Source organism: Pelodiscus sinensis, chromosome 3 (genome assembly GCF_052426305.1).
Source record: "Pelodiscus sinensis isolate ZL-2025 chromosome 3, ASM5242630v1, whole genome shotgun sequence".
Taxonomy (NCBI): domain Eukaryota; kingdom Metazoa; phylum Chordata; order Testudines; family Trionychidae; genus Pelodiscus; species Pelodiscus sinensis.
Window position 1 is genome coordinate 158,459,795 of NC_143054.1, and position 26,812 is coordinate 158,486,606.

Below are 26,812 nucleotides of genomic sequence, written 5' to 3' on the forward strand. Positions count from 1 at the left end.
GGTTCCTGGGGAATAGTCAGAGGGTGGGGAGCAGAAGGTTAGATAGGGGATAGGTCATCCATGCCTTTTTTATCCAGCCCTCTATACAATTTTTGAACCTCATTGTGGCCCTTAAGCCAAAAAGTTTTCCGCTCCTGTGCTAGAGCCTTTCAGCCCAATTTCCCAAATACTCTGTCCATATTGGGTATGTTCTAGCTTGGAGCTTAGCAGGACTTCTTGGCAGATATAGCTCTGGATTGCCGCTGGAGAGCACAGGGCCAGGCATCAAAACTGTAAGCAAAAAGTCAACGTCTCCTGTGCTGTCAATGACCTCCTATTCCCACTGGGCCAAGAGGGCATGTAGAAAAAATCTGTCTGGCTCTAATGTAAAAAGAACAGTACCTGGACGGGGGGGGGGGGGGGGGGGGGGGGGATGAAATCTAAGAGGAAAATGGTTGAGGGACTGACTTGAAAGCACATGAGGAGTCAGGACAAAGGTGGAGACTGGAACTGGCTAAGCAAAGTGTTTGGGATAAGAAGCCATTGTGGAGCCAATACTGAGACTGAATGACAATCCCAGTGTTTCAAACAGTATGTTGAAGTGCCCTACAAAACTTTTATTGTGTGGTAGCAGGATCCACAAAACCCAATAGTGCCTGACAAGCTAGTGTGCCATATGTTAAAAACCTACCTTGCTGCCCTCCAATTTAGTGGTATTTTTACTCATAATCAGTATTGCATATCATTATGATAAAATGAATGCTTTATTTTCAGTCTATAATGGAGTTAACTTCGCTTTCTAAATTTTCTCCTATTTACGATTATTCTTTTTTGTTTGATTCTTTCTGCACCTTGAACTCTGTCTAATTTATCCATGTATTTAAACAATCCATGCATTTTTCACAAAGTGAACACGTGATGTTAATTCCTTTGTCATTAATTTTACCAGATTCTGATTCACAAATATCATTTCAGGCAGTTGCGTTATGAATGGAATGAAATGAATAGCACCTGTAGGATAGTTCAAGGTAATGCCTCCTTTGTTTATGGCTACGAGTACTTGGGCTGTTCCTCTCGATTGGTTATTACACCGCTCACTGACCGGTGCTGGTTAACCCTTACTGGAGCACTACACTTGAATCTAGGAGGCTGCCCTGCTGGTCCAGCTGGTACAGGAAAAACTGAGACTGTCAAAGACCTGTCAAAAGTAAGTACAATGTCTTGATATGACAAAATAAATCTAGAGTATTTATGACAGTTCCTTTTAGAGAATAGATAGCCAGTAGTTTTTCTGCTACTCAGCTTGTGTCTGAATTCATCACTAATGGTAAACACATTTCACTTGTAGTCAAGTATCAGAGGGGTAGCCATGTTAGTCTGAATCTGCAAAAGCGATGAGGATTTGCAAAAATTGCAAAGAACAAGCAACATCAGCCGAGAACCACTTTAGTTTTCACCAACTCCATCATCACTGTCATCTACGATACATTCTCCTATGGTACAGACTTCTACCATCAGCCACGACAGACACTATGGACTAGTTTCCAATCTTTTCCATGTACCCCAACAACCTTACCAGAGATACACTTCTTTGTCACCTCCCCCATCCTCAAGGGGATCTCTCGGATTGATACATTCTCCAGTACTCTCTCCTCATACATACCATCATATGCACTGCATGAACGTATCTCCATCACGGTTTCATTCCCCAACATATGGAACTATCGGCAGCACCACCATTCAGATTATTATGATTATTCTGACCATTGGTCAACTCACCACTATCGTCAAAAGTGAATATATCAACCACTGTGCAGTCGGGAACATCCACCCAGGCAAAATATTCATCTTCTTCTACAATATACAGTCCGGAACCTACAACTTCTCCCTCCAAGATACACCATCAATCCGAACCCGAGGAGGGACAAATGTCTGAGACAGAGGAACAGCAGCCAGACATTTCGCCGACTGACCAATCATCCTCCTCTCCCAATGAGTCAGTTATCACCTGACAACCTGAAACAATTTCAGGAACTTTTTTAAAGGGTAGCTGCCAGCCAAGAGATCCAGCTGACTGAGGTCCAAGAAAAACAACACCAGCTTCTCAAAAATCTTCAACTGTCACAGCACGCAAAAAACGCCATTCCTATAGATGAGGATATTATGGAGGCTGCCAATGAGATCTGGCAGACTCCGTCGTCAATACCTCCAACCAATAAGCAGGTAGATAAAAAGTACTTTGTCTTGCCTAAAGGCACAGAATTTCTATTTTCCCCCCCTCAACCTATCTCCTTAGTTGTGGATGCAGCTCAGCAAAGGGCTAAATTTCTGCAATATAAAAATAATTTTGCAGACAAAGAAAATAAGCGTCTGTACATCTTTGGGTACCAGATGTACTCATCGGCAACTTTACTTCTCTGAATAGCAAATTATGCAGGATTGCTCTTTAACCAAAATTTTGACAATTGTACTAAGCTTATTTCCCTCATTGAGCATTTACCAGACTCAAAAAGACCGATACTGAAATCTATCATGCAAGAGAGAACTTCATGCTTCATCACAAACCTCTCTACAGATAGCCCTGGACATAGCTGATACAGCAGCTCGAGCTACTGTGACATTAGTAGTCATGCTGGCCTCAGACGGACATTCCGCCTGTATACGCTGCTCAGGGGAAGCTCATGTGCCGCAAAAATGCCCCCATTGCAGAAAGCTAACGGCCTGGCCCGTCGGGACAGAGAGATGAGGCTTCGCATGATTTTATTTGACAAGGCCCTCCAGCCTGATGGATCAGCCTCTCCTACTCCTCAACAGATCCAAAACCGATGAGCCTCTTCTCCGACCCCGGCTCCAATGCACAAAAAGAAACCCTCTCTGGTGAGGTCTCTCCCGCTGTACCCTGTAGCAGAGTGAGCATGGGCAGGAAGCCAGGCACATCTGGGATACCCGTTTCCCATTCTATCTCAGCAGTGGTTTCCATATCAAAGAAGTTGACGACAATGGCACCGACCGCATGACCAGCACCGGTGCCAGCAGTCCCGGCACCAAAGCCATCAGCACTGGCATCTGCACCGGTGCCACATTTACAGCCGGCACCGTTAAGTGCCATGCCACAATTACCAGCACCGACTTCAGCACCTGCAGTACCAAGAAGGGCAATGGCAAAGACTCATCGGCGCCGAAGCCCTTCTCCACACTCTCCATCACTGACTTTCTCACTGGCACCAGCACCCTCACCACCACTGGCGGTACTGGCATCCCCTTCACTTCCGACCAGTTGAGACAATCGGCAGCGCTTTTCACACAGACTACCATCTCTGTTCCTCACTCCACCTAGAGAGCCTACTCATTACTCCCAAAGACAATTCTCAGCCTCTTCATCACATCCTCCAAGGAGATCTTACACTCCCTCCCTCTCTCCATGATCACCAAGATCCCCTTACTAGAGGGAATACTGGAGACCTCACACATACAGGCATTCTTCCACATATAGCAATTATTACTACCATGATGACTGCCACCACCACTGCAACTGACAGACATCATTCGCCATACAGATACTTCTCTCATTACAAATCCAGATCTCGTCCACAGTCAACATATGAGAGTGTATCTGGACATTCGCCTGCTCCACCCTCATCTGGTTTAGAACAGAACCCAGTGTCTCCTCAACCTCCTCGTTTTGACCAGGAGCAGCCTACTGCAGTAGAGGTACAACCACCTGATATATCTCCTACAGATAAGTCCTCTTTGTCATCTGACAAAGTAGTTATCCCTGGAGATGCCTCACCTCCTGACGATTTAAAACAATTTCAAGAGTTGTTCAAGAGGGTGGCAGTTAGTCAAGAATCAGTGGGGTAGCCGTGTTACTCTGGATCTGCAAAAGTGACAAGGAGTCCTTTGGCACCTTATAGACTAACAGATGTATTGGAGCATAAGCTTTCATGGGCAAAGACCCACTTAGTGAGATGCATGTCGAAGTGGGTCTTTGCCCACAAAAGCTTATGCTCCAATACATCTGTTAGTCTATAATGTGCCACAGGACTCCTTTTCACAGTTAGTCAAGAGATACAGTTGTCAGAGATTAAAGAGAAACATCATCGCCTCCTTAAGAATCTGCAAACTTCCCAATCTTCAAAGATGGCCATCCTGCTTGATGAAGCCATGTTGGAAGTTGCAGTCGACATCTGTCAAACTCCAGCAGCCACCTTATCTACCAACAAAGGGGCGGATAAAAAGTATTTTGTGTCACCCAAGGGGGTCTGAGTTTTTATTTCAATCACCTTCAGCCAAATTCCTTGGTAGTAGATGTGGCACAACAAAGGGCTAAAACACCACAATATAGGAACTACACATTAGACAAAGATTCTAAAAGACTGGATTTATTTGACAGGAAAGTTTACACGTCATCAACGCTCCTCCTCAAATCATCCCTTTGTTAATCATCTTATCTCACTTCCACTAGTCGTGGTCACAGATCACTTCAAACTGCTGTGTCTCAGACATGGTAGCCCTCACTTTCCCATGGCTTCCTTCCCTGTCCTCTTTCAGGGATCCCTTTCACAAGAATTTTCTCAACCAGGAGGTGCTGTCATTTCTTGCACTAGGAGCAGTAGAGGAGTTTCCTCCAGAGTGCAGGGGCAAAGGGTTTTATTCCTGATATTTCCTAATCCGGAAAGCCAAAGGCAGTCTTTGTTCAATATTGGACCTCAGAGATCTCAATGCCTTTATAAAAATACAAGGTTCAGGATGGTGATTCCTGCTTCCATTATCTCTTCCCTCGATTTAGGGAACTGGCACACTGCTGTCAATCAGAAAGATAAATACTTCCATATCGTGGTCGTTCCAGCTAAGTCGTTTCTTTGTTTTACAGTTGGTCATTCCCATTACCAGTTTGTAGTGCTTCCTTTTTGGACTTTCCACAGCCCTCAGGGTGTTCATGAAATGCATGGCAGTTGTGGTTGCTTTCCTCAGAAATCAGCTGTTCATGGCTGTTCAAGCTCTCTGAGGGAGGAGGAGGGATAGGGATTGGGTATGAATCAGGCACTTTGTGGCACTCCAAAAGTGCTTGAAGGGAGCTGAAGGAATAGGAAATGCGGCGCTGCAGTGCGCAAGAGATGCGTGTGAGAGGATGACAGTCAGAGGGTCCATAAGCCCTGGTGGAACCCCAGTGGGCCACGGGCTGCTGCAGTCCACTGAGATGGAGGACCATTCATGCAGCCCACTCACTATTCTTGGTTATCTAAGGTTGGTATAGATTGTTCCTGTTCTCTCTTCCACAAGCTATTGGGGAAGAAAAGGTATGGAAAATGTTTGCGTTAAATGTATGTCTACACTGCCAAAGAAAACGTGTGCAAAAACACTAAAACATTGGTTTTAGCTCAGGTTAGTAAATTAAATTAAGGTTTGTAGGGCATCCTTGGATTGAAATTGAGCTTCTAAAAGTTTAGTTGGTGTGTCTTCACTGTTATTTTAAAGCTGCATTAGCTAACCTGAGTTAGGAACTTTTGTGGTTTTGCTTTTGTTTTGCAGTGTAGGCAAAGGCCTAAGATAAGGAGGCGAAGTAGGGCATGCTCGTAGTGGAACATAATTTGTATAGTTTTCCTGAAGGCGGCTCAGCTTTCAAAAGTTTGGGAATAGTGCCCCAATTGTAAATATTAAGAGTTATGATTTAAATGATTTAGAAATATAAAAGGTGCATCAGATCTAAGGTGAGGTTGCTTGTCTCCTTTTAGAATCACATATTTAAAATTTGTCTATCAAAAATAATTCTTCAAAAATATTATTTCAACAGTTTTTATGTCTATGGGGATGACCTTATTAATGTGCTATTATTTTAATGTTTTAATAACACATTATGTCTGCTCTAAAACAGTATTTTTCCCCTTAGGCCATGGGAAGATTCTGTGTGGTTTTTAATTGTTTTGAGAGCATGGATTACCAGGTAAGGCATGTAATGTTCTTTATCTTGAATATTTTAACAGGATAGTACTGCAAAGCAGAATCAATGCAATTCCCCTCCAAACGATAATACAGTAACAAGGCTCATCCACTACCTATTGCCGCTATAAAGATTAGACTGCCATTTGCTCTTGGGGTTTTTAATGAATTAATTGCATGATGTTATAAATAGCTAAGAAACATATCTAAATAGCATTTTAGTGCTTCTCTTTTGATATCTGATTTTTAAGAGTGTTTCTCATCTATTATAACTCAGCTTTCAAAAGGAAAAATAATGTATGTTATTCCTCTTAGTTCTATCCTACAAATATTTCTTCTTTGAGGAGTGTCCCTGTGGGAGCTCCACCTTAGGTGTCCTAGGCGCCGCTGCGCGCCTAGTCAGAAATTTTTGGAAGCCATGCATGTGGGGCAGACAACTCACACGGTGCCTCCACCACACATGTGTGGCAACCGTCCCTTCAGTTTCTTCACTGCTGCTGCCAGTGTCAGTTGGAACCGCTCTCTTCTCCAACTTAGTTTTTCCCTTTCTTAGCTAGGATAGTTACTTACTTGTTCAATTCTCCAGTTAAATCATTCAAGTTTTGCTGTTAGTGTTAGTTGTAGTTTAAATTTTGTTTAATTTTATTAGTTCTTACATTACCTAGGATTAGATTTCTTTCACCAAACCTATGAATATTCTACCTGGGATGCTGGGTTTCCCAGGTTTTAAACAGTGCCTAACCTGTAGGCTTTCAATTCCTATATCTGACGGGCACTCTCAGTACATTCAGTGCCTTGGCCAAAAGCATGTCACAGCACATGAGCATGTAAACAGTTCAGAGCCTACACGCAGAAGGTGATGGAGTTTCAATTGAAGTTAATCTCCCTGGAAAACGCTGTAAGACCAGCCTCCAATCCAGAGCACTCACCAGTGGCCATGTCAGAGAAGGTGTTCCTATCTGCCACGTCTTCTCAAGAATCTTCTTCAGACTTCTAGGAAGAGTTCCCACATGGTGGGCACAGGTGACTCCCCCTCAAAAAAGCAGGAGACAGCACCTAAAATACCCCCTGCACTGACCCATTCAAGGGTTTGGGACAGGGAGGTGCCAGGACCATTGTCAGAACATGGGTCCCGAGGATGTAAGGACCTATCAAGGCCATCAAACAGGGCACCGAGTAAGCCCAAGTTGAAATTGGCACCAGTTGCACTGACATCTACTGACTCGGCATCCAAGAAGGCCATGTCAAAGACACATCATGGACCGACACCATCAGCACCGCAGCCTGTCAAGGTACCTGCACCCACAGTACTTCCCATAGTACCAAAAATACAGAAGCATGCCTTATCTTAGGCGCCATGAGAACTGCAGATTGCAACAGTACTGCCGTCCTCCGCACCATCAGTGTTGCCTGCATCAGTTGCCCCTCCATTAACGATGGTCGAGGAACTCTGGGTTACGTTGATACCGACCACGCTGCTATTCAGCACCGATGGTACACCTGCATCCAGCAGATTTGGGTTATCCACTCCAACCCGTTCAGCACTGCCTGTCTAGCGATGAGGACAATGAACCCATCAGTGGAAGCCATACTCCAAGGCACTCTTCACCTAAGCATCCATACCAACAGATGCACCCACCAGTGCGTCTGTGGCAGATGCCTCAGTGACTCCCATCACCTCCACCCATGCCACCAAATTGGCCATATTGGAACCCTTGGGCTCCCTACAGGAGCAAGCAACCACAGACTGCGCAGCCTCAAACAGCGTAGCTCTGCCACCAAGCGTGGGCACTATGCCATCGATGGACACCTCCTGGTATCAAGAAGATGCTGATCCCCCCTCAACTGATGATGAGTGTACAGCTTATCCACCAGTGCATATTTCTTCTTCCTCTCCTGACGATACTCTTGTACCCCTCCCCCTGTGGAGGACGACTTCAGGTCCTTTCAAGAGCTGTACAGGAGGGTAGCGGACACCCTAGAAGTGTCTCTGGTTAGCCTCCCAGAGCTCAGCACAAATTAACAAGTATTTTGCATGCCTTCCCTGCAGCTAAGGTGGCCTTCCGTAAGGACCCAGCTCTTTTGGATCTGGCCAAAGTCCTCTGGCAGACCCCAGCTACCATGTAACCTGTCTGCAATAGATCAGACTGGAAATATTATATCGCACTGTCTTCTTATTCATCCATCCCACCCCAAATTCTATCATGGTAGATACGGTGAGCCATAGAGGAAAACAAGCTGCCACGAGGAACATGCCATACGACAGAGAATGGAAATGACTCGACCTGATGGGAAGAAAGGCATTCTCCTCAGCCTCATTGCAACTGTGCATCTCTAATTATACAGCGATGCTTGCCAAGTACACGCACCATGTTTTTGAAAGTATGGTGAAATTTATTAAGGATTTACCCAAGGACAAAAGAGAGCCATTCAGGGCCAACATTAATGAGGACATGCTGATAACATACATGGCCCTTTAAGCTTCACTGGACTCTTCTGATGCTGCCTCCAGGTCACTAGTGACTCCTATGGCAATGAGATCGTCTTGGCTACATCCTTCATGCTTCCCATGAGAGGTCCAAGCAACAGTCATAGACCTCCCCTTTCAGGGGTCAAAACTCTTCACAGACACCACGGATGCCTCTCACTCTCTCAAGGACTCCCGTACTACCTTGAAAACTCTGGGCAGCCACGTACCTGCAGTAAAGCGTAAGCAGAACAGAAACTTCAATCAAAGATATAGATCAACTGCTTTCTCCCAGCCTCCGAGATAGTTTGACAATAGGAGAAGACGACAGACTAGTAGGAGACAAAACTCAGACCAACTCACCACCTCTCAACCGATTACATCAAGACAAACCTTTTGAACCGTATGTTGAGAGTCCAATATCACCTTCTTGTTCAAGGCAGCTGAAACCTTTCCGCCTATTCTGGCAACATCTCGCACCCTTCTTTCAACAATGGTCAACCATCACCACCGACAGATGGGTCCTGGACATTATAAGGAATGGGTACTATATCTCTTTCTCTTCTACTTCCCCTCCCCTTACCCACCCACCTTCCCCATCCCTCTTCAGGGACCCATCTCACGAGACAATCCTCATACAAGAGGTCGAACACTTACTCCATCTTGGGGCAGTAGAACAAGGACTACAATACAAGGGAAAGAGATTTTACTCCCATTACTTCCTAACCAAAAAGAAGTCGGGGGATGGAGACCTATTCTCGATCTCAGGAGACTAAACAAACATGTAGATTCTCAGTGATTCAGAATGGTCACCCTATCCACAATAATTCCTGCCCTGAACAAAGACAATTGATTATTGACTCTTGACCTTCATGACACCTATTTTCACATCTCCATGCATCTGGCACATGGCAAATATCTCAGGTTCACAGTCACCAGAAAACACTACCAGTACACTGTCTTCCTCTTTGGGCTTTCTACAGCCCCCGAGGGTATTCTCAAAGGTACCAGCAGTTGTGGCTGCTTAACTGAGCAGACAAGGAGTCTCCATATTCCCATATCTGGATGACTGCCTCATAAGAGCAACTGCAAGCTCAGCTACACAGGAAGCCGTCTCCCTCACCAGATTCCTTTTTCTCACAATGTGGCTTCAGATCAACTTTGAAAAATGCAAACTCCAACCATCACAAATGATCAAATTAATTTGACTGCATGATGTCCATAGCCTCCTTACCCCTCAACAGATTTCATGCTATCAGGGACCTCATAATGATGATACAGAACTTGCCAAACACAACGGTGAGAACTTGTTTACAGCTAAAGGGCCATATGGCCGCAGCCACATCGGTGGTCTTGCATGCAAGACTGCGCATGAGATCACTGCAACATTGGCTCCAGACAGTGTACCGGCCACGATAGAGCTCCATCTCTATGATAGTGTCTGTCCCAACCAGGGTCAAGCGCTCCCTCCACTGGTGGACAGACCAAAGAAATGTGTGCGCTGGTGTCCCTTTTTGCAAATGTACCCCGTCTAAGACAATTAAGATGGATGCATCCTTCCTTGGGTGGGGAGCTCATCTAGGCCGCCTTACCAGGGTCAATGATCGGACCAGGAATCCAGCCTCCACACATCCTGAGTTCTGGAGCTCAGGGCAGTATTCTACACGTGTCAAAACTTCCTACATCAAATAAAAAATTGTACAGTTCAGATTTTCACAGACAATCAAGCAACGACTTTTTACATAAACAGGCAAGGGGGCTCCAGATCTTTCCCATTATTCAGAGAAGCTGTCCGCCTCTGGGCATGGTTCATAGCACATAACATATACTTACAAGCTTCATAACTCCTGGGCAGAGACAATCTGATGGCTGACAGCCTCAGCAGGAACTTCAAATCCAACCACGAATAGGAACTGGATTCATTGATTCTACATTGCCTCTTCACACGCTGGGGGTTTCCCAATGTGGACCTGTTTGCAACCAGTGCCAACAAGAAGTGTCCACGTTACTGTTCACGTGCAGGCATTGGCAGGCACTCCCTTGGGGATGCGCTTGCAATACGATGGAATGTAATGCTCTCATATGCCTACCCATCCCCCTCATACACCATGCCATCCCCCTCATAAACCGAGTGGTCAGCAAAATAAGACTAGAATTACCTACAGTGATCCTTATCACCCCTGACTGGCCGAGACAGATGTGGTACACCTACCTTACTCAAATGTCCATGAAACAGCCATGGCGTCTCTCCCTTCTTTCTCACTTCCTAACACAGGAGAGGGGCACCTTGTACCATCCCAACCTCCAGTCACTCCAGCTTCATGCTTGGTTTCTCAATGGCTTACCTTGTTAGAGTGAACATGTTAGATGCAAGTAGAACAAATCTTACTCAACTGTCACAGAATATCAACCAGAAAATCCTACCTTTACAAATGGCATAGGGTCCTCACATGGACAGAATGTAGAAACTTGATACCAACCACAGCGCCTCTCAGCGTCATCCTGCAATATATGTTAGAGCTGAAAGACTCTGGTCTATTGCTCAGTTCTCTTAAGGTTCATCTCACCACCATAGCAGCACATCATGAACCTATCAATAATAAATAAATTTTTGCTTACCCTACCACCAAACAATTTCTGAGAGGCATACAGAATACTTACCCATCTCACAGGCCCCCTACGCTGGCCAGGGACTTAAACCTGGCCTTATGGGCCCTCACTATGAAGCCATTTGAACTTCTGGCAACAAGTTCCATGATTCATCTCTCCATGAAAGTGGCCTTGATCATAGCACTGACATTGCCCAGGAGAATCAGTGAAACTGGCACGCTCATGTCAAACCTGCCGTTCACCATATTTCATAAAGACAAAGTGGTGTTGCAAATTCTCACCCGAAATTTCTCCCAGTGGTTTCCTCACACTTTCACTGTAACAAACCCCTAATCTTACCTGTACTTTCCCCAAACCCTCACAAAAGTGCCAGGGAGGCTGTATTGCACTCACTTGATGCGAGACATGTGATTTCCTTCTACTTGGACAGAACTAAGCAATTTCACAGAACAAACAGACTGTTCGTTTCCACCACGGAGAGATTGCTCAGCATGTCTGTCTCCACTCAGAGGATATCTTGGTGGATAGTGGAATGTATTAGTTTAGCTTACACTACTAGTGGTCAGTAAACCCTATCGCACATCAAGGCCCATTCAACCAAGCCTACCTCCACTACCATGCCCTACATGCGTGGCATTCCCCTCGTGGACATTTGTAGGGTAGGCACGTGGTCCTCTGCCCACACATTTGCAAGGCACTATGCCCTCTAGGGGTACCCTTTTTGGCCACACTGCCCTCCTTACAGTACAAGATGCTCCCTAACTGAAGCACCCACCTCCTTCATGGGTACGGCTCATAGTTATCTAAGGTGGAGCACCCACAGAAACACTCCTCGAAGAAGAGTGTTACTCCCCTTGTGCAGTAACGGAGGTTCTTCTTCAAGTAGTGTCCCTGTGGGTGCTCCACTGTAGGTCTGTTTGACTCTTCCTGGTGCCGTAGATCAGAGATTTGAAGAGTAGTAGTCAGCCGGACCATGCATGTGCAGTTAGTATGTCGTGCCATTCGCACCATTCTCTTCACACGCGCAGTCTAGCTCCCGCTGGTTCCTTTGTTGCTGCCCTCGGTCGCAGAAGGAGCAAGCTCCTCTCCTCATCCTGTTTAGTCAGGAAACCAAAATTGTAGTTAGTGTTAATTTGTAGTTTTAGTCACAGTTAGTCTTATAGTTAGTTATTAAATCTTAGTTTTTTTTTTTTAAAAAAGGACTGTTGTACTTTCGTTGACTGTTTAAAAAGAAAAAAAAGAAGAAAGAACAAGAAGAAGCAAGCAAAAGAGACCCCTTCCTTTTCTGTCTTTTTTGAGAGGGACACAGGTTTTTTCCCCCTCATACAACGTCGGCATCACCAGGCTTTAAGAAATGTGACTTCTGATGGGATCCTATGCTGGCATCGGATGGAAACTCCTCATGCATAAGGTGATTGAGAGAGGCACATGTGCCACAAAATGCCTGCATTGATCGAAGCTCCCTGCCAGAGCCCGCTGAGATAGAGAGATGCAACTTCGCATGCTCCTGTTTGACAAAGTGCTTCAGCAGCCAGACTCCGCATCATCCGTGGCTTCCTCTGACCCTCCTCGGCCCCAAAAATGAAGGGCCTCATTCCCAACTCCATGGCCTTGGTCAAAAAAGTGCACATCTCCGGCACACTCTCTACCATCAGTGCCTATAACTAGGGTCAGCACGGCGGACAAACCTGGTACGTCCAGCACCACCCCCACTAGACCAAAGGTACACTCAGACCCTAAGTCACATTCCACCCACACCATCAGCACTGGGACTGGTATCCGACTCACAGCGCCCAGCTCTGAAGTCATCACTGGCACTGGCAGCCGTACCGCCGAAGACACCGGCACTGACATCGGCACTGCAGTCCTTGGCACCAACACTTCCAACTGCATCGGCGCAGACTCTGCTTCCCTGCCCAGCACCGGATCTCCCAGTACTGAGGAAAGTGCATGCAAAGTCGGACAGGCTCGGTAGTCCTCTTTCTCCATTGCCAACTTTCTCGCCGGCACCATCCCCTTCACCACCGGCATGGAGGTTACCACCAATGTAACAAAAGTCTCCAGCCCGATTCCCTCAACACCAAGACAGGCTTTCCATTGGTGATCAAGGCAAATATCTTCTTCTCCCTCCCACCCCCTTCCAGAGGGTCAGTGATCCTCCACCATTCTCTGTTGTCGGTTGGGGAAGGCACACCAAGGATATTAGAAGCCCTTACTCATCTCCAAGGTGTTCGTACCATGATCATCACAGGTACAAGCATGATCATCCATGCTATTGCTTAACCTACCGTCATCATCATCATCTCTCATACTATCAAAGCTGGTGGTCGCCCTGCTGTTACAGAACCTCTCATACACAATGATATGAACCATCTCCTTCGCCTACTCCTAGACATTGCAGTCCGTCCAGTATTCCCCCCTCTCCACCACACCATTCAAAACTGGAAGAGGGTCAATTATCAGAACCCGATGACCAACAGTCTGACACCTCTGATACTGACCATTCCTCGTCATCTCCAGACAAGGCTGTGACTCCAAGGGGCACAAACCCCCCTTGACGATCTCAAACAGTTCCAGGAGCTGTTTAAAAGGGTAGCAAACAGCTAGGAAGTACCGTTGACGGAATTCCAACAAAAACAGTACCGCCTTCTTAAGAACCTCCAGCCCTCACAACGGGCAAGAATAGCATTGCCCATACATGAAGCTATTATGGAGTCGGATGAAGAGATCTGGCAGACTCCAGCTTCTGCTCCATCCACTAACAAGAAATTGGACCAAAAATACTTTGTTCTGAACAAGGGTATGGAATTTCTGTTCGCACACCCGCAACCCAACTTCTTGGTCGTGGATGCAGCCCAACATAGATCAAAGACTGTACAGTAGAAGAACGTGGTAACGGAGAAAGAGAGTAAACGTTTAGACCTGTTTGGAAAATTATATACTCTTCAGCAACGCTATTGTTACGCATTGCCAGTTATGTGGCGTTGTTGTCAAAGCACAATTTTGACAACTATTCTAAACGTACAGCTCTCATGGAACACCTGCCAGACACCAAGAAACCCATCCTAAAATCAATAGTACAGGAGGGTTATACAGCGGCTAGAATGGGGATCACAATGGATGAGAAGCTGGATATGAGTCAACAGTGTGCCCTTGTAGCCAAGAAGGCTAATGGCATATTGGACTGCATTAGGAGGAGCATTGCCAGCAGAACTATAGAAGTGAGTTGTTCCCCTTATTCGGTTCTGGTGTGGCCACATCTGGAGAATTGTGTCCAGTTCTGGGCCCCTCACTATAGAAAGGATGTGAACGCATTGGAGAGGGTCCAGCGGAAGGCAACCAAAATGATTAGGGGACTGGAGCACATGACCTATGAGGAGAGACTGAAGGATTTGGGTTTGTTTAGTCTGCAGAAGAGAAGAGAGAGGGTATGTCTACACTACAGCGCTAATTCGAACTAACTTAGTTCGAATTAGTTAATTCGAACTAAGCTAATTCGAACTAACGCATCTAGAACTAAAAACTAGTTTGAATTAGCGTTTTGCTAATTCGAACTAGTGCGTCCACACTGATTGGACGCAGGGGCGCATTTAAGGGCGGCTGAAACCAGTTCCGGCAGGCCATCAGGTCATTAGTTGCGTTGTGTGGCTGCTGTCTGAGGCTATCTGAGGCTCGTGCTTAAAGGGACCCCCCCGGACAGCCGGTTCTCAGCTTTTCCTGCTTGCTTGCCAACCTCGCCGAGGGACAGCAAAGCGTTGGTCTCTGTGCCCGTCTGTGTCGGTGCTTCCCTTCGGGGATGCCACCGCAGGTGGCAACATGGAGCCAGAGCACCTTCTGTTGCACTTTCTGGACTTGCTGCTGCAAGCCTGCCAGCAATGGCTCGAGGCTGCCTGGCACCACCTGGTGCACGTCAGCCCCCTGCCTCTCCACCTGGCCGCCCTGGGGGCCGTGGAGGATCCGCGGCGGCGCCCCGGCACCGGCGTGCCCCGCCGCATCTGGCGTCTGGACACCAGCAGCGACTGGTGGGACCGCATCGTCCTGGAGCGCTGGGAAGACCCACAGTGGACCCAGAACTTCAGGATGAGGAGGGACACCTTCCTGGAGCTCTGCGAGTGGCTCGCCTCTGCTCTGCGCAGAAGGGACACTCGCATGAGGCCTGCCATTCCCCTCCAGAAGCGGGTGGCCATCGCCCTCTGGAAGCTCTCCACGCCGGACAGCTACCGATCCGTCGGGAACCAGTTAGGCGTGGGGAGATCCACCGTCGGAGCGGTGCTCATGCAGGTATGGCACTCGTCGGCCACTGCGCCAGGGGGGAGGGGGGCTGCAAGGAGGGGATGGGCCGCCCCAGGGACAAAGGGGGGGTGGGAGGAGGCGAAAGCACACCGGAGGGGTTGGTCTGTCTCGGCCGTACTACACGCCGCCAGGGGGGTTCCTTCTGGGAGTGGGGCGCGGGGCACTGCCAGGGCACGAATGCTCCCAGCCACCCGGGCGCCCCACTGATTGGCGCTTTGCTGTGTCTCTCTCCGCAGGTGGTCAAGGCCATGAACCGGGTTCTGCTCCGCAGGGTGGTCCGCCTCGCCAACCCGGATGCCGTCATCCGGGGATTCGGCGCCCTCGGCTTCCCCAACTGCGGGGGGGCCATCGACGGGACGCACATCCCCATCCATGCCCCGGAACACCAGGCGTCCTGTTACGTGAACCGCAAGGGGTACTTCTCCATCCTCCTGAAGGCCGTGTGTGACCGCTGGGGACAGTTCACGGATATTAATGTGGGCTGGTCCGGCAAAGCACACGACGCCCAGGTGTACCGCAACTCCTCCGTGTGACAGCGGCTGCAGGACGGGACCTTCTTCCCCAACCGCCACATCAGGCTCGGGGACGTGGACATGCCCGTGTGCCTGGTGGGGGATGCCGCCTACCCACTGCAGCCGTGGCTGATGAAGCCCTACACGGGGCACCTCAATCCCTCCCGCCAGGCCTTCAATGCCAGGCTGACCATGGCCCGCATCATGGTGGAGGGGGCCTTCGGGCGACTGAAAGCCCGCTTTCGATGCCTCCTCACCCGTCTGGACCTGGCCGAGCACAACATCCCTCCTGTGGTGGCAGCATGTTGTGTGCTCCACAATTTATGTGAGAGAAAGGGGGAGGCTTTCCTGCCAGCCTGGATGGCTGAGGCTGACCGCATGGCTGGCCACTACGGTCAGTCCCGCAACGCCGCTGTCCGGGAAGCCCAGCGGGGGGCCGTCCGGATCCGGGAAGCCCTGCGGGAGAGCTTCCTGGTGGAGGAGGAGGACTGACCTCTCCCTTGCATGCCCCACTGGGGCCTTCTTCCTCCCTTCCCCTTTCCCCTCCCTACCTACTGTCAAATAAAGACACCTGTTTTTCAAACAAAAACATCTTTTTATTTAACATAACTGGGTTGGGGGAGGAAGGAAGGAGGGTGGGAGAGGGGAGGGGGAAACCTGGGATGAGGGAGCTGGAAGGGGAGGGAAGGGAGGAAGGGAAAGGAAAGCTCAGGGGTGGGGGTCCGGCTGCCTCTCCTGTCTCGCAACACTGCGGGTCTGGGGGCGTTGGTGGGGAATGGTTGTGGAGGGTGGGGCAGGAGGGACTGGGGGGTGTGGAGGAAGCAGGAGCAGGAGGGGGAGCCGGAGCAGGAGGAATTGGGAAGCGGTCGAGCAGGCTCTGGAGGTGGCCTCACAGGGCACGGCCCTGCTCCTCCAGTGCCTCCAAGCTCCTCCGGCACAGCCTCAGGTCCTCCTGGACCCAGTGGTCCTGGATGCGGAGTTGGTGCTCCAGGAACCGGAGGTGCCGCCTCTGGTAGTCCTCTTGGTTCCTGGCTCTCCTGCTGGCCCGGGCGCGGGCGGCTGCTGGCCCGGGCTGCAGGCGGGGTGGTGCGCCCTGCAGTCCCAGGTGCTGCGGCTGTGGTGAAACAAGAACAGCGGTCAATTACCCCAGGGGCCCAGGTGTGTGAAACCTAGCTCCCCTCTGCAAGGCCAGGGCCCCTGCAGGATCCCCAGCTGCTGCTCCGTGGTGGGCAAGGCCCAGGGGCACGGTCCCTGGGCTCCCTCTCGCCCCAGCCCCCCGTACACATAAGGGGAGCATGATGGTACTCACATGTGGACGCCTCCCCGGCTTCGGACGACACAGGCGAGCAGCTCTGTGGGGTGCCTCGGGGGTCCTGGGTCCTGGGCAGGCTGCCGGCAGGCTCCTGGCTCTTGGAGCCCTCCTCCTCCTCCTCTGTGTCTGGGAGCGGTCCCTCTGCCCCGGGGTCTATCACCTCCTGGGGGGCGGGGACGGCATGAGCCCCCAGGATGCAGTCCAGAGCCTGGAAGTGGGGGCACGCCTCCGGGTCGGCCCCTGGCAGGCAGGCCCGGGAGTCGGACTGCCGCAGATCTTTAATCTTGCAGCACACCTGCTCCCGGCTGCGCTGGTGGCCCCTGGCGGCCAGGCTGGCAGCCATGCGGCCGTAGACTGCCGCGTTCCTGTGGCTAGTGTGGAGACTGTGGACATTGGAGGCTTCCCCCCAAACCTCGATGAGGTCCACGATCTCCGCACTAGACCACGCGGGCACCCGCCTCTTGTGGCCCCGGGCAGGCTCCTGGGAGCCGCCAGGCTGGTCCCAGGAGGAGGGGGACGGGTGCGGGGCATCGGGTCGCTGGCTCATGGGGTGTCAGCTGCTGGGTGTGCTGGCACGGGTGCTGGCAGCCTTGCAACTGGCACAAACCCCGTAGCCAGCCCATGGCCCTTTAATGGCTCCGGGGCTGGGAGGGGGGCAGTAGAGTTTCCCTGGTGTTGGCCAGAATGGCCACCAGGGAAAGCTGGGAAGGGCTAGCCTCCCACTAGTTCGAATTAAGTGGCTACACAGCCCTTAATTCGAACTAGTAAGTTTGAACTAGGCTTAATTCTCGTGGAATGAGGTTTACCTAGTTCGAACTAAGCGCTCTGTTAGTTCGAATTAAATTCGAACTAACAGAGTGCTAGTGTAGCGCCTATGAAAGTTAGTTCGAACTAATGTCTGTTAGTTCGAACTAACTTTGTAGTGTAGACATACCCTGAGGGGGGATTTGATAGCAGCCTTCAACTTCCTGAAGGGAGGTTCCAAAGAGGATGGAGAGATGCTGTTCACAGTAGTGATGGATAGCAGAATGAGGAGCAATGATCTCAAGTTACAGTGTGGGAGGTCTAGGTTGGATATTAGGAAAAACTATTTCACTATGAGGGTGGTGAAGTACTGGAATGGGTTACCTATGGACAGGGCTTGACAAGCGGCAGCGAGCCCCACTCGCCAGCTGCGTAGTTTGGCACACTGTGCATGCGCAGACTGCGCTGCGCATGCGCTGATTGCACTGCAGCACCGTGCCAGGCTAAAATCTACTTGCCACGGGCGAGTAGATTACCCTGACTGTCGAACCCTGCCTATGGAGGTAGTGAAATCTCCATCCCTAGAGGTATTTAAATCTTGGCTTGACAAAGCCCTGGATGGGTTGATTTAGTTGGGATTGGTCTTGCCTTTGGCAGGGGGCTGGACTTGACCTCCTGAGGTCTCTTCCAGCTCTATGAATCTATTATTCTAATGGGGCTTCAGGTCGCCCTAGATGTGGCGGACTCAGCGGTTCGCACCACAGCTACTGCAATAGTTATGAGGAGATCCTTATGGCTACAGACTGTGGCATTTCCACGGGAACTGCAGAATAAAATAGAGGATTTACCGTTCGACAAACAGAAGTTATTTGTGGAGAAGACGGACAAGGTCCTCCATTCCAGCAAAGATTCAAGAGCCACTCTTCGCACCTTGGGGATGTATACACCCCCATACTGTAGCAAGAGATGCACGCCTTTCCAAAGGCGCTATGACTTCACACATCCCAGATACCAGCAACGTCCATTCGACCAACAATTTTTTGGACGAGGCAAAAACCTCAAAAAAGGCGTAACCAGAATAACTGAGTGCCTGCTCAACAAGCAGCACGTTTGATGGCGTGGTTGAAGGTTCGCAAACCCCCCTCACAATGCTTCCACTCAACACTACAGTTCCCATTTTTCAACACCAACTCAGACCATTTTACCAACAATGGTCTGACATCACAATGGACCATTGGGTCCTAGAGATCGTGTCAGCCAGTTACACCATTCCCTTTACCACACTCCCTCTACCCTCCTCACCTTCCCAGTCCCTCTTCAGGGACCACTCTCACAAGGACTTATTACAAGAAGTCTAACAACTCCTTGCCATAGAAGCCATGGAGAGAGTGCCAACCCAATTCAGGGACAGAGGATTTTATTCCAATTATTTCCTCGCCCAAAAGAAGACTGGAGTCTGGAGACCTATACTCGATCTCAGAAAACTCAACCATTACTTGAGAAAAACAATGGTTCAAAATCTTAACTTTAGCTATGATAATTCCAGCATTGGGCCACAGGGACTGGTTCACAGCCCTTGACTTTTAGGATGTGTACTTCCACATCACCATCCACCCAGCTCACAGGAGAGTCCTATGCTTCATGCAAAAAACAGGATTATGTAGGACTTTAAAGACTAACAAGATGGTTTATTAGGTGATGAGCTTTCATGGGCCTGACCCACTTCCTCAGATCAAATAGTGGAAGAAAATTACTTGCAAATGAATACAGTTAATTCTAGAGATGGTGTCTGGGAGTTGTGTGCAGATCCGGATCCAGAATAAGATTAGATTAGTATCAGAGAATACTTCTTGAATGGTTTTTTGCTCCCTTGAGTAAATACAAATATTTTTATTTTTTTCTCTTACTCGCTTGTGCTTACAGGACAATGCAGTTTTTCAGGAATCAGTATTACAAAAATCATCCAAAGCTTCAGCTATTAATATACATATCTGGGTTTTTTTCTTTCTTTTTTTAAGATGATGGGGAAATTCTTCAGTGGATTAGTTCAGACTGGAACATGGTGTTGTTTTGATGAGTTTAATCGCATAGATATAGAAGTTCTGTCTGTAATTGCTTCACAGATTCAGACAATCAAGGCAGCAAAAGATAGCCATGTTGTCAGGTACGTTGTTTTGATTTCCTTAGTTCTTTTGCAAGTAATAAAGCCTTACAGAACTGGCTATTTATTGCTTTTGATCCAGAAAGGCATTTGAATTTCATACACCTGTTCTACGCTATGATTGATCCTTCCCTTATGATATCCACATTTAAATATTCCTGAAGAGTTAGAATGGTTTCTCCTGAGCAATGTAGGCAAGGTTTGTTTTATTGGTTTGATAAGAAACTAGCAAGAAACACAAAAAACCTAAATATCTGTTTGGCTTTCCCATGGTCTAAAAAGGAAACAGAACGTTAAACATGGTCTTATCTTTTATGTAGCTAAATAAGGCCCTAAATGCACTTAAATCACTAGGTTATGCTAAATGTGGGTGGGAAAGAGGAAACAGTGGAGGGATTGCACAAGAGAGGGATACTGCACCCTCACTATAGTAGTACTGGGAAACATCTCTCTGGAACAGTGTGAAGGGGGGATGATTGAGGCAGGTGGGTAAAGAGAGAATTGGGGCTGCGTCTAGATTACATCCCTTTTCTGAGAAAAGGGATGTAAATTAGACACTTCAAAATTGCAAATGAGGTGTGGGAAATTTAAATCCTGGCTTCATTTGCAATTTTGAAGTGTCTAATTTACATCCCTTTTTTGAGAAAAGGGATATAGTCTAGACAAAGCTGGGAAGTGGATAATAAGAGGCAAGGGAAGGCACTACCTCTTTTGGGTCTTATAGCCCAACCACTTGCTTCTTCCTATCCCTATTCTGACCCTTGCTGTGGGCTTCCACAACAGACTATTGTAGCCTGGGAGGTTTTCTCTAGAAGGGAAAAGTGAAAATTCTCTATGAAAGACCCATTTACTTGGGCTTTGCCCTTTGTTCTAGGTTGTTCCAGATTCATTTATTTTTGTTTTTCTTTCCATTCTCCCTCATAATTTTACTTTGTTCTTAAGCATTTTAAGATTCCTATGTCTTTTAGTATTGGTGTTTACACACATTCTGTTGTTATCCAATTTAAATTTTCAGAAAACATTTTTCTTTTTTCCTTCTCTTCTGTTTTGGTAAATGATTAATAATATGTTTTATAACATAGATTTATGCTAGAAGGGAAAGAGATCCGTATCAATACATCCTGTGGAATCTTTATTACAATGAATCCTGGGTAAGTGACAATAATAGTTTAACGTTTTGAGAATGCTGAAGCATAAGCTTCAGTATTCCTCTTGATTTCCACATAATGATTAAGCACTAGACTATTTTTGACAATAGTTTATCTTCTAGATTAGTTAGAATATTTATCCATTTGGTAACTAAAGAATTACTCTATTTTTTCTGTAACTTGTTCCAGAATCCAAAAAGGAATAATGAGACTGTTTTTCCTAATTTGTGGTCATCATCTGTTGTTGCTTTTTAATGTATTTGTTCAAAAATAGGAGATCAAATTATTTTTTTCTATTAAATAGTGCACCGTATTTTTCCTCTTTTTCTCAAAATATTTTGTACATTCAAGGTCATACATTGTGATCATTTCTTTTCTCCCCATTTCCCTCTCATTCTTTCAAGTGATAACAGTTGCTTCTTATTCCCTGTAAAAGGAGATTGGAACTGTAGAATAGTATATGCCTCCTCTGTCTTCCTCTCATATCTGGCTGTTGGTAAGTCATGTGATTCTTCCTTTGTAAAATTTCTGAAAATGTGCTTTTTCTTCTTCATCCTTAAACACTAATATATGCTTTGGTAACACCTGTCTGAGCCCCTGCAGTAGTCAGTAGGCATACTGTGGGCCAAATCTGGACTACCAAATGTTTTTTAATGGAACCTGACATTTTTATTTATTTATTATCACAATTGTTATTTTTATTATTTTCTCTGAAATCTGGACCTTGACTATACCTTGACCATAAAAACTGAACTTTGACAAAAAGTAATAGCTTTACCCGTTTACCCCATGATCTCCCCGGCTTGTCCCCTTGCATTCCTGAAATCTATTCAGGACATTGCTGCCACAATTGTCTTTTTCACTTGCCACTATTGTTGACACTTCTATGTTTAAATTCCTTTATATTGGGATCCAGTTACTTAGCACCTCAAATCTCTGCTGCTTATCCTCCATTTTCTACCACTAGCTACGACCCTATTATCACCAATCGGTCTCAATTACATCGGACAAGTGGATATTGGAAGTCATAAAGGCCAGCTTCACCATCCCCTTTACTTTCATTCCCCCCACCACCCCACTTTCCCCGTTCCTTTTCAGGGAACCATCTCACGAGGACCTCCTACAACAAGAAGCCTATCATATCCTCTCCATCGGAGCGATAGAGAGGGTCCCAGATCAGTTCCAGGGAAAAGGGTTATATTCGCATTACTTTCTGACACAGAAGAAAATGGGGACTGGAGGCCCATTCTCAATCTATGCCACCTAAATCGTCATCTTCGAAAGCAGCGCTTCAAAATGGTAACCCTAAATTCGATAATTCCATCTCTTGAAAACAACGATTGATTTGCTGCCCTCGACTTACAGGACACTTACTTCCACATAACCATACATCCCATGCACAGGCGTTTCCTCTGCTTTGTGATAGGTAACTATCATTTTCAGTACCGAGTTCCACCTTTCGGTTTGGCTTCAGCTCCCAGCACTTTTTCAAAGACCCTTGCCGTAGTTGCGACCCACCTACGTCGGTCATGAGTTGTCATATTCCTGTACCTCGATGATTGCTTGATAAAAGATTCGACAGAACAAGAAACTAAACAGATGGTGACGGTGGTCAAACAAATGTTCAACTCCCTCAGACTTCTACTGAATGAACAAAAATCAACACTGACCCCAACACAGGTTATAAAGTTCATAGGAGCAAATCTAGGTTCCCTAACAGCAAGGGCATATTTACCGCTGGAGAGGTTCCAAGCAATCAAAGACCTCATCACCATACTCAACGGGAATGCAACTATCTCCATTCACATTTGCCTCCGTCTGCTGGGGCACATGACTGCTGCCATGGTCGTGGTTTCCCATGCACGCCTCTATCTAAGGAACCTCCAGCACTGGTTGGTGATGGTGTATGTCCCTGCAAAGCATGACAGTCACAAAACGGTTTTGCTACCCACGCATGTTCGGGAGTCTCTACGTTGGTGGACAAGACCTCAAAACCTTTTGTTGGGAGTTCTATTCCTCCGACAACAACCATCAGTCCAAATAACAATGGATGCCTCTCTCATCGACTGGGACACTCACATGGCTGACAAACAAATTCAAGGAAGATGGTCACCCATCGAGAGGCATCTTCACATCAATCGTCTAGCGCTCCGAGCAATTTTCTATGCATGCAAACATTATCTCTTGGACATACAGGGTCTGACAGTGAGAATTCTGACGGACAATATAGCGGTGATGTATTATGTGAACAGGCAGGGAGGAGCTAGATCATGCTCCCTATGCGCCGAAGCGGTATGGTGCTGGAATTGGTGCTTACAGAACAACATCACCATAACAGCATTGTACTTACCTGGCACCGCCAATGTGATTGCCAACTCTCTCAGCAGGCGCTTTCCCACGGATCACGAATGGGAAATAAGAACAGACGTGCTTTCGGCAATATTTTGAAAGTGGGGAATGCTTCTGGTAGATCTTTTCACGACGACCTACAACAAGAAGTGTTGCCTCTTTTGCTCCAGAGTGGGGATTGGCAAGGGTTGCCTCGGCGATGCACTTCTGATCAGCTGGAAGAGGACACTTCTTTACGCTTTTCCGCCCATGGCCCTCATCTCCAGGATGCTGGAAAAAATCAAGGTGGAAGCGGCGACTGTCATCTTACTAGCACTGGCCTGGCCCAGACAAGCCTGGTATCAGTTTTTGCACAAAATATCAATACAGCCGCCGTACCCCCTCCCTCTTCACCAAGATCTCCTTTCACAGGATCAAGGCTCCCTTTTACATCCCAGACTCAAGTCGTTACATCTGATGGCATGGCTGTTGACTGACTAAGAAGGGAGGAAAACCTTTGTTCTGATCAGGTCAAAAGAATACTGCTACATAGTAGAAAAGAATCTACACGAAACACTTACCTGGCAAAGTGGCATAAATACTCTAAGCAGTGTTTCCAGAATAACATGCAACCCCTTCTTTCTCCCATACGCCATGTCCTCGATTACATCCTTCATCTATGGAACTTGGGACTCGCATTGTCATCCTTAAAGGTACATTTAGCAGCGATTAGTGCTTTCCACCACCCAAGAGAAGGTTCCTCGCTGTTCTCTCATCACACCACAAAGAGGTTCCAGAAAGGCCTGATGAACTTATACCCACCGCGAAGGGCACCTCCCCGTTCTTGGAATCTCAACCTACTGCTGGACGCTATTATGTATCCTCCTTTCAAGCCACTAGCGTCAGTTTCCCTACAGATGTTAACCATGAAAACGATTTTTCTACTCGCAATTACATCAGCACAAAGAGTCAGTGAGCTGGGGGCATTGATGGCTACCCCCCTTTACCTCTTTTTCCGAAGGTGCGGTGACATTATGACTACACCCGGCCTTTATTCCCAAAGTCTGCTCCCTGTTTCACATTAATGAGCCTGTCATTGTCACAACGTTTTATCCTAAGCCTCTCTCCTCAAGTAAGGATGCCTTACTCCACACACTGGATGTGCGGTGCACACTGTCTTTTTACATAGACAGGACCCGCCAATGGTGGCGAATGGATAGACTGTTCGTGTCAACGGCTCAGAGATCCAAGGGTAATGTGCTTTCCACCCAACGCATTGTTAAACTGATTACACTGTGTATTACCACTTATCATTCTATCCGCAGTAAGCCCCTTCCTTCTGTGCCTCGGGCACATGCTACACTAGCAGTCTCAATTTCCACAGCATTTGCCAGGGGGGTCCCCCTCAGCGATATTTGCCGCGCTGCCACCTGGACTTCTAGTGTAACTTTCGCACATCATAATGCCATAATGAGGTCGTGGGCTGTGGATGCCGCAGTAGCATCTGCAGTTTTGTCAGTGGTAGAGAATAACTGACTCGGAGCGTGTCCTGGGTTACTGCTTTGGAGTCACCTTGAGTGGAGCACACATGAGGACCACTCGAAGAAGAAGAAGAAGAGGTTATAGTAATGATGGTTCTTCAAGATGTGTCTCCGTGGGTGCTCCATGTCCCACCCTCCTCCCCGCTCAGGGTCCTCACTTGTTTTCTCTTTCAGAGACCAAGCGGTGAGAGGAACTGGCGGGGGGGGGGGCCAGATCGCAGATGTTGAAAAGAGTGCGAACGCCGCGTGCTGCTCTCGTGCATGCATGGTCTGGCCGGCTACGGCTCTGGAAATCTCCGACTAGTGGCGCCGGGATGGACCCAACACCTTGAGTGGAGCACCCGCGGGGACACATCTCAAAGAACCATCGTTACTACATCAAGGTGAGTAACCTCTTCATCTCGTGACTTGCTCACAACACTCCTGTTAATGCATCCCAGAATCACGTTTGCTTTTTTTGCAACAGCATCACACTGTTGGCTCATATTTATCTTGTGGTCCACTATGACCCGTAGATACCTTTCTGCAGTACTCCTTCCTAGACAGTCCCTTCCCATTCTGTATGTGTGAAACTGATGGCTCCTGCCTAAGTGGAGTACTTTGCATTTGTCCTTATTAAACTTCATCCTATTTACCTCAGATCATTTCTCCAGTTTGTCCAGATCATTTTGAATTATGACCCTATCCCTTAAAGCAGTTGCAACACCTCCCAGCTTTGTATTATATGCAAACTTAATAAGCGTATACTTTATACCAATATCTAAATCGTTGATGAAGATATTGAACAGACCCAGTCCCAAAACAGACCCCTGTGACACCCCACTTCCTGCTGAAAGGGCATGAACCTTTAATAATTGCTCTCTGATAATTGGTATCCAGCCAGTTATGCACCCACCTTATTTTAGCCCCATCTAAACTGTATTTGCCTAGTTTATTGATAAGAAGATCATGCAAGACCATATCAAATGCCCTACTAAAGTCTAGGTATACCACATCCACTGCATCTCCCTTAGCCACAAGATTCGTTATTCTATCAAAGAAAGTTATCAGATTGGTCTGACATGATTTGTTCTTTACAAATCCATACTGGCTGTTACTTATCACCGTCTTATCTTCCAAGTGTTTGCAGATGAATTCCTTTATTACTTGCTCCATTATCTTTCCCGGCACAGAAGTTAAACTGACTGGTCTGTAGTTTCCTGGGTTGTTGTTACTTCCCTTTTTATAGATGGGCACTATATTTGCCCTTTTCCAGTCTTCTGGAATCTCTCTTGTCTTCCATGATTTTTCAAAGATGATAGCTAAAGGCTCAGATACCTCCTCTATTAGCTCCTTTAGTATTCTAGGATGCATTTCATCAGGCCCTGGTGACTTGCAGACATCTAACTTTTCTAAGTGATTTTCAACTTGTTATTTTTTATTTTAGCTTCTAAACCTACCCCATTCCCCCTAGCATTAACTATGTTAGGGATTCCTTCATCAGACTTCTTGGTGAAGACTGAAACAAAGAAGTTATTAAGCACTTCTGCCATTTCCAATTTTCTTGTTATTGTTTTTCCCAGCTTACTGAACAATGGACCTACTCTGTCCTTGGTCTTCTTTTTGTTTCTAGTATATTTATAGAAAGTCTTCTTGTTTCCCTTTATGTTCATAGCTAGTTTGAGCTCATTTTGTGCCTTTGCCTTTCTAATCTTACCCCTGCATACCTGTATTGTTTGCTTATATTAATCCTTTGTAATTTGTCCTAGTTTCCACTTTTTATATGACTCCTTTCTTT

At 47.3% G+C, this 26,812-nt stretch overlaps 1 protein-coding gene across 1 annotated transcript in view; it reads left to right on the top strand.

Moving 5' to 3' along the window:
* The window catches only part of DNAH14 (dynein axonemal heavy chain 14), a 605,515-nt gene that overhangs the window by 242,654 nt on the left and 336,049 nt on the right, over positions 1 to 26,812 (top strand). Inside the window, exons 30-33 of the mRNA XM_075925276.2 lie at positions 955 to 1,186; positions 5,870 to 5,923; positions 19,876 to 20,021; positions 21,101 to 21,169. Coding sequence (XP_075781391.2) covers positions 955 to 1,186; positions 5,870 to 5,923; positions 19,876 to 20,021; positions 21,101 to 21,169 — 501 coding nt within the window. The remainder of the gene's footprint in view (positions 1 to 954; positions 1,187 to 5,869; positions 5,924 to 19,875; positions 20,022 to 21,100; positions 21,170 to 26,812) is intronic.